The sequence below is a fragment of the Grammomys surdaster genome, unplaced genomic scaffold (genome assembly GCF_004785775.1).
Source record: "Grammomys surdaster isolate TR1022 unplaced genomic scaffold, NIH_TR_1.0 150, whole genome shotgun sequence".
Lineage (NCBI taxonomy): Eukaryota > Metazoa > Chordata > Mammalia > Rodentia > Muridae > Grammomys > Grammomys surdaster.
Genome location: NW_021604608.1, coordinates 9,031,806 through 9,040,635, shown reverse-complemented (window position 1 = coordinate 9,040,635; position 8,830 = coordinate 9,031,806). Strand labels below are relative to the sequence as shown.

Sequence of the window (8,830 nt, the reverse complement as noted above, 5' to 3'; positions counted from 1 at the left end):
TACTGCAGACAGTCGTATACTTTATAGGGTCACCACTGTGCGATGTGTTTCACTGTACTGCAGACAGTCGTATACTTTATAGTGCCTTCATTTATTCAAAACAAAATATTCATAGATTAAAGGTAAATGCTACTTTCCACACTATTCTAGCTCCTTAAGATTTAAAAGCATCTACTAAGCCATTTTTAAGGCCGTCTGCACCCTCAGAGCAGTAGGGGAAAAAGAGGTAACTATTCATGTCCCGCTAAGGAGCCCTACTCTCCCATGAAAATAGAAAAGAAAAGAAAAAAACTAAGAAAAAGGTAAATTAATATCAAGACCAAGATTCTTCCAAGTACAAAACAGGCAACAGCATCAAATACAGCAGCTACAAGATTAAAAAGAATGCCCCTTGCTCTGTGGCAACTTGTGTAGGGCATTTGCTGGTATTAGTGGGGATGTTTACACTACAGTATGGCAGATTGAGTAATTTATTAAGTAAAACAATCCATCTTATTAGTTAATACAAATCATTAATGAAATTCAGCATAGCACAGACATTTGTTTAAGATGCAGCTTTGAGAGGAAAGAGGAACAGGGAAACAGCTGGGGAAAACACAGACTCTACAGTCTACTTTGATTCCTAAAAGAGGAGGCGAACTGACTCCTGCCGGCTCCAGCCTGCAGTGGCTATCTGAGGGATGGCTGTATTGAGACACATTTTTTTTTTCTCCGCAGTTGTGTTTGTTCATCTCACTGGCTTGGACACCATTCTCTAAGAAAAAATTTGATGACCATAAAGATAGCCACATTAATTCTTCATGAATATGTGTATCTTTAGACTTTTCAAAAATTAAGTAAGTTGTGGGTTGGAGCGACAGCTCAGCACTGAGGAACACTGGCTCCTCTTCTGAAGGACTCTGTTCAATCACCTGGCTGTAAACTCCCAGGCCAGGGGATCCAGTGCTTTCATTTGGCCTCCGAGGACACTGCATGCAAGTGGTGCACAGACAAACACTCACACAACACACCCAGTCACACAAAATTTTTAAAAAACAGTATTTTTTAATTAAATAAGGATCCATTAATTCAACACATATTTCCTGACAATCTTGTATGTACTAGGTATGATTTTTTTTCTTTTGCCATAGCAGTCAGAACAGAAAAATAATACTAAGTAAGTATTTGCTGGTTAACTATATAGTGAGAAATTTCTAATGTCTGCGTGGGTGTCAGGCAGGCTTTCTGGAGAAAGGGACATAACAGACTTGGAGCACCACAGCCTGTAATAGGGGGAAATACTGATTGTTTTTTGGTTGGTTGGTTGGTTGGTATATGAGACATATGTAGGAGGGGCTAAGGTGGGAGGAGTAAGGAGAGGAAGAGGAAAAGGAAGAGGAGGAGCTAGGGAGAGCAGAGATGTAGGAGGATGGAGAACCACACAGGTATGGAGAACAGTCACGGGTAACAACTTATATTTAGGTTCGCTAATTAGGAAACAACTCTCTTTGTATGGGCATATTGTTATTGAGCATTGCCAAACATATAAAGCCTTTGATTAATCTTTAAGCATTAGAGTCTCATTTTATTACTGGGCCCACATGGATGGCGGGATGGTCTGGGCAATGCCCAGCCTTGTGGAGACAGTGTGGAAGATTGGCAGAGCCATCTCCTATGCTGGCGTCTCATGGGTGGCAGGGCTGGTGTTTCTGGCTGGCCATTTCTAGCTGCAGTGTGCACATGTGGCCTCTGGCCAAGAAACGTGGAGGCTGAGCTAGGCAGAGCCTCTGCAGCTTAGATAGTCGGCTTGACCAGAGGCCATTTATAAATAACTACTACAACAGACATATGCAGAAATTAAAGGAAAATAAGGTGTGTTAAGGAATCATAAAGAAAAGGTTTAAAATGTTTTACGCAAAGGGGCAGAAATAGCTGGATAAGGCCTTTGCCATTAATCCGAGCTCTTAGGAGGCAGAGGCAGGCAGATCTCTGAGTTTGAGGTCAGCCTGGATTACAGAGCAAGTTCTAGGACACTGAGAGGTACACAGAGAAACCCTCTGGAAAATAAAAATGGAAAACAAAAAGAAAGAGAGAAATGGGTAGAGATAGCCTAGAGAATGTTAGGGAGAGGATGTTTGAAAGGAACTGCAGGGAAAAAGGCTGCATGCAGTACACTGGATGTTTGAATCCAGGTACAAGACAATATTTTGGAATGGATTGGTAGAAATATGTACAGCGAGAATTACATGAATTTCAACCACGTTGAGGAACTGAATCACGTTGAGGGAATGAACCACGTTGAGGGAATGACTGGTGACTGTAATATGAGATTTAGGTGGGAAGAAAAGGATGTTAATTTCTTTTAATATGGCCTTTCAGCTGGGGTTCTTTGATGAACAGTTGCACTAAACAAACAGGGACTTGAGGAAGAGCTGAGACATCTTGAGCCAAGCTGCTCTAAAGATGCTCATGTGTACCACCAGTCCACTGGGCAACCCCATCTGAAGCTGAGGAAAGAGGCCTGACAAGACTGTCAGTCTGAGGAAACTGTGACGGGGGGCTGAGGAGTTGAGGAGTCTTACTAAATGTATCAATGTGTAAATGAGAAGAAACAGACCACTAAAACCCTAAAGCCCATAGGACTATAACTGGATATGTAATTTAACTGACAGAAAATTAATTCAGCAAAAAAGTATTTTCCTCTCTCCTTTCCCTACTCCACCCTCAATGAATTGCCTGTAACACTTAAAAACCATTCCAGTGCTTTTCTGAAAATTCTAGTAAAAATAAAAATGCCTACCTCCTCAAAACTTGAATGTAAAAATCACCGTGGAATACTGGAAAAAAATCATTATCTGTCATTTTTAAGGTGATCTTTTTTTTGGAATATCTTAAATTTAGTTTTGAAAAGGTAGCACTTCCTTTGCAAAGAATTTGTATCACTCCACAGCAGTGAAGGCAGCATGCTACTTGAGAACTTAAATTCAGCCAAGAACTATGCTTTTCAGCTCATACAAACGGAAACAGCCTGTCCAACTTACTCAAATCTGTTTTGCAAACAATTGTCTCCAAAGTGTCACCACACAAGATCAGCCATATCTCATCCTCTAAACTGCTCTGCAGTTAATCCCAAGCGTCATCCTTTCAAATAAAAGATGCTGGCAGTGCTGTTCACAGAGGGAGATTAAAACACACACACATAAACACAGACATACATACCATATATACCATATATGTGTATGTTACACACACCATAATTTGCTAAGGTTAAAAATGTAGTTTTAAAACAGATATGTTTTATTTTGTCATCATGACTATTAATTTGTAACATAATTATAAGTCATATTAATTATGACAACTGCCATTAGTGACAAACATTTATGTCTGTTACATTAATAGACTCACATGCATTTTTATTATTTGTCACAATTATATGATATAAATATTATTAGATATAAATTATATGATATAAATATTATATATTTAAGCATGGGTTAACTGAGACTTGAAAAAACTTAAGCAAGTTCCTCAATGATATGCAGTAAGTAATTAAACCAGCTTTATATAATCATAGAGCCTGTTATACTATTACCGTGACAGTGACTTTATACACATATATAGCCACTATAGATAGGTAACTACACATGTATACACAGTGAGAATATTCCAAGAAAGTCAATGTCTTGTGCAAGTTTTCATTACTAACCCTATGACTGGGCTGGGGCTATAGCTCAGTTGGTAGAGTTGCCTTGCATGCATGAAGCCCTAGGCTCCATCTCCAACATTGGAAAACAAAAAATCTGTGGTCTCTCTGTTAGTCATTTGGTTACTTCCTTTAATATTTATCTCATTTCCTGAAAAAATAATTATTTGGAAAAATAATATTCCTACATTATCTGTTAAATTTTAGAACCATCAGGACAGCATATACTTAAAGATAACCATAAAACTAAGGGTGGTTGTACATGACTTCAGAGAACTTCAGAGACAGAGACAAGAGCATCAGGAGGTCAAGGCCAGACTCACTACATAAGTGAGTTTGAACCGAACATGGGCTCCATGAGAGTCTACCTCAAAAAATCAAAGGAACAATCAAAAAAAATCACAAAATATTCACTTGCTCGTTCTCATTCGCTCTTCTTTCTTACTTGCTATTATAACATTCCATTCTGTCATAGCTTTGCTGACCTGAGTATTTTTAAATTTTACTGCCCATTTTACTACATATATACATGATCACACTATTTACTAACAAAAATGTCTGTTGAGCATAGTGATTAAACTCTGTGTTAAATCCCGTCTTACTCTGAAAGAGCTCGGATGCTGGAAATGAAGACAGGCGACTTACCTGCTGTTCTGCATTGAAAAGGGTTATTTAGAAAACAAACTTACAACTCAAGTTTGCTCCAGCTTCTTTGCTCCTTACCTCAGGCTGACTGGAGATATTCAGAATGAGGGCCCAGAGCTCAGCTCTCAGCGCTGTGGGACTTCCTTGTCGGATGTACTGCTGGGCAGCAGCGCTATCCTGCTGTGCTAGAACTGTCAAATGTATATGAGAATCCTGTTAGAAAATTCAAAGTGCAAGAGCATCTTGGAAACCTTAATAATAAATCTTCTGGGAAGCAGAGCCTCAGCCTCTGCATCTGACAAAGCCCCATCTGTCTTTGTCTTCCTTGGCTCTCTGCCTTTCCAGATGGCCCTACTATAGCCTGCCCGGGTTCAAGTCTTGAGCTCCCCCGTCCTCATTGTGCTTTCCCAAGCTCCACAGACCTACAGCTACTAGTGAGATTGATGTCTGGCGTCTGTGACCAAGCGGAGCATCATCTTCAGAACCTGTGATTTTTCATAAATAGACACTACCAAGTCATGAGCTCCCATTACTCAGAAGGAGCATTGGACATGCAGGATCCTGCCCTACAACCTTGTGAGAATGTTAAGACACCCAGTCTACCAAATGACTTCTTAGCCTTGCAAAAATTAAAAAAAAAAATGGAAAAGAAATGCAAAACAAAGACTAATAAACTATCAACAAAGTTATCCTTAAGTACCAATATTTTTTTTTAAAAATCAGTAAAGTATCAGTGTGCTTTCATTTTTACTTTCTTTAATTAAAATATGACCTATTCAACATGGAAATAAAACGTCAAAATAAAAGCAGACAAACAAAAAGTGAGACATACTACACAGGCAATATTCATTTAACAGCATCATTTTCTTGTTTCCTTTTACAGGGAAGTGGAAATTTTCTACTAAATGAAAATGACAGGAAGAAAAGAGACAAAGCCAGCATAATAACGTGAAAGGATGCTCGGTATCTGAATGTCTAATGAGAGAGGCCGAGCCTACAAAAGAGGTCTTTGAAATGAGCATGACTTTGAAATAAATATTCATGTAGGGACACTGGTACATGACAGTAATTGTCACAGACAGTTCAGTCTGACACAAAGCCTTGTTTGCACCCCAAAGACAATAAAGGATTATAGAAACAAGAAAAAGAGCGCCCAAAAGATGGGCAATTGTTCCCCAGGATATGGAGACCTGCTACACTTATTAAGCCTTATCACTGTGAGCTGTCAGTGGGACTTAAGAGCTCCATCCTCTCCTGATGCAGGAGCATGCCCTCATTAGCGCTAATGAGAGGTGTGTGGGTGCATCAAAGAGGAAGCTGCTTCCTTGATTGTGAGATGAAATTCTGCTGCCAAGTGCTCTGCTCGCATGAAGCTGACAAATGCTGGTCTGCATTTCCTGTTCAGCGAGCCAGCTGTGTGCTTAACTTACATTTATTGAGACAGCTAATACGCTGCATTTTGCTTCTAAAAAAAGATTTCTGTTAGATTACCTGCTCAGCTAAATATTATAACTCTCCAGTGCTTCACTTTACAGAGAATAAATCTCAACTGAGCCTATTTCATCAGAACAGTTACCTAGGTGTCTCATTTTTTTATAGATTTTAATAAATCTGACTAAACTTACCTTTCTGTCCAATACGTACATGCTCATTTTCAAAAAGTTCTAAAAATATTAAAAGAAAATACAATTATTAGACACAAACATGATCAACTACATTTAGAATAATGTACTAATACTTTAATTATTTTAGAAATTGGATAACTATATAGAAAACGTAAGAATTTGTTTGTTTGTGTGCTTATTTGGCACAGAATCTTGATGTGCCAGCTGGTCTTAATCTCTGCGATGTAGCCTGAGGTGGCCTCCAGCGCACAACCCTGCTGCCTCAGCCTTCTAAGGGCTAGGCTACAAGGTACACACTACTACGCCTAGCTCTGAAAGCTAGAACAGTATATAGAAGTCTTTCCTAAGTTGTTAAAGTGAGCTCACACATTTAATTGGGAAGCAAAACTGGGCAAATTGTTTCTTTTGTTAAAACAGAATATATGCTCATACAAAAAAAATTTCTGAACATTCAGAAAGAAGAAAACCATTGTTAATATCTTTTCAGGGCCTGGAGAGCTGGCTCAGGGGTTAAGAACTGTTGCTGCTTACTCAAGAGGACTTGAGATCTGATCACAGTGTCCATGTTGAGCTGCTCATAACCACCTACAACTCCAGCTCCAAGAAGTTTAGTGCCTGCTTCTGGCTCTGTGGGCACCCTTACACATGTAATCACACAATTACATAGACTCATACATACAGAAGCAAACACATAAATAAAACAAAAAAATCATTAAAAATTTTATTTAAGAAAAAAATATTTAAATTAAACAAACAAACACACACACACACACACACAGAATACCCAAGATACAGTCCACAGAACTCAAAAAGGTCAACAAGCTGAAGGGCCCAAGTTTGGGAGTCTAAAGGTCTGGTGGGGTGGGGTGGGTGGTGGAGACATCCTCATGGAGACAGGGGGCTGGGTAGGAGGTATGGGGTGTGGAATGGTCAGAGGGTAGACCAGGAGGGGATAAAATTTGGAGTTTAAAATTAATTAATTAATTTTTTTAAAAAAGAGTGTGCAGGCCTTAATGGTCCAGGTCAGTCACGGTCTAGGCCATGGGGTCTCCTGTTATAATCAAGATAAGTAGAAAATAAAAACATATGCACTGTCATCATGAGGCATGGTGTTTACAGCAAACTGTTTTAATAAATACATTAAAAACAGAAAAACAAACAAACAAGCTTGTTAGCTTAGGACTCGTCTGTCTAAGCACAGTCTGCATCTTGTGAGTAGAGCCCCCACCTCCTGAAAGCTTTAACGCTTCCACTGGAATGGCTGCCTTCCAAATCGTAGTGACCATAAGGCAAACAAGCTCATTAACTATAGCATGTTAAAATAAACTTGTATCACAAAAAAGAACAGAACACCATTAAGAGAATTTGGACAAGGTAAGTTTCTGAATACATTTGTAACATGTGTGTCTGGCAGAAGATTTGTATCCAGAATTTATAAAGACAGCCTTACAGAAAGAAGCAGGCAGCTGTCAGACACAAATAGGCCAAGCATTTGAAAAGGTTCTTTATCAACGATGGTAACTTATAAAGATGAGGAAACACGAAAGCTGCTTGACCATATTCATCGTCAGAGAAAACAACTGGACCAATATGAAGGCCAGATCATCGTGGTGATAAAAACAGAAAAGACTGGGAATTTTAGATGAAAAAAATATGGAGCAAATGAACTTCTCAGACAAAATTGGTGAGAGTGTAAACTGACATGATAAGCTTGGAAAACTGGCAATATCCACTGACATTGCTCATGTGCACATGATACAATAACTATCAACTCACTCAGGTAAGTACCTAAGATGTACATGCACATCAAATGGCCCGTGGAAAAAAATATTCACAGCAGGACAATCAATGATGACCAAATGGTGGGAATAGTTTAAATAGCCAACAACAACAGACAAGATAGACAACAGTAATTACATATGATGGATCACAATACAAAAATGGAAACAAATAATTTACAAGTCTCCATAACACCATGGATCTTATAGACACCTGCAAGCCAAAGAAAACCAGTGTATGCAGTGAAAAAGTCCAAACAGGCCACACCAGCTCTATGGTATTTCAAACAGGACAGCTGTTACTATAGGGTAGCATAAGCTGTTGTGATATGCTGTTTTTTGATTGGGTTGGAGGTCACACAGTGTGTCTACTTTGTAATCCACTGATCTGCATAGAGATGGCTTGTGTACTTGGAAGCTATCACTTGTCACTAATTAAATGTCACATGGGAAATACTAACCAGGAGGCACTTGTGTAGAATCATCTATACCCAGTTGTCCTGTGCTTAAGCCAAGTTCTACAAAGCATTCTTTCTGAAAAATAACATAGGGAGAATTAGTACACATCTGGCTCTGGTGCACGTGGAAAGATTACTTGTACCTAAATATCGACATGTTAAAAAACACATGTAAAAATGAACCACTGTTTCATTCAAATATCTAAGAAACAAAAGAACAGTAACAGACTCTAAACATTACAACAGTGTACTGCAGATATGGCTATGCATCATATTCACATGACATAAATATAACTAGAAAAGTGATAGCATTTAGGAAAATTAGCATACACAATGAGAAAAGAAATGTATACACACACAGTACTTTTCCGGTACAGGACCTTTGGTAATATTTTCCTTTCCTGCCTAAACCTCTTTATTTTGAACTCTTTGGTTAGTATGAATGCTTGCACTGACTTCTTAAAAAAATCTTTTCTTGATTTTGCCTTCTTCATTAACAAATCACATAAGAAGAGATGATACTGATCCTTCTAGATAAAGATATATTAATGCTTTAACCTTTCCTAAAACATGAGAGCAAGAAAGCAAATGCACAGCCTCCCTTCCTCCCTCCCTCCCTCCCTCCCTCCCTCCCTCCCTGGG

At 38.8% G+C, this 8,830-nt stretch overlaps 1 protein-coding gene across 1 annotated transcript in view; it reads right to left on the bottom strand.

The window, feature by feature from the left end:
* The window catches only part of Tbc1d19 (TBC1 domain family member 19), a 113,112-nt gene that overhangs the window by 69,520 nt on the left and 34,762 nt on the right, over positions 1-8,830 (bottom strand). Inside the window, exons 9-11 of the mRNA XM_028765245.1 lie at positions 8,192-8,264; positions 5,953-5,991; positions 4,406-4,518 (exon numbers count right to left, since the gene is read on the bottom strand). Of these exons, the coding sequence (XP_028621078.1) occupies positions 4,406-4,518; positions 5,953-5,991; positions 8,192-8,264 (225 nt within the window). The remainder of the gene's footprint in view (positions 1-4,405; positions 4,519-5,952; positions 5,992-8,191; positions 8,265-8,830) is intronic.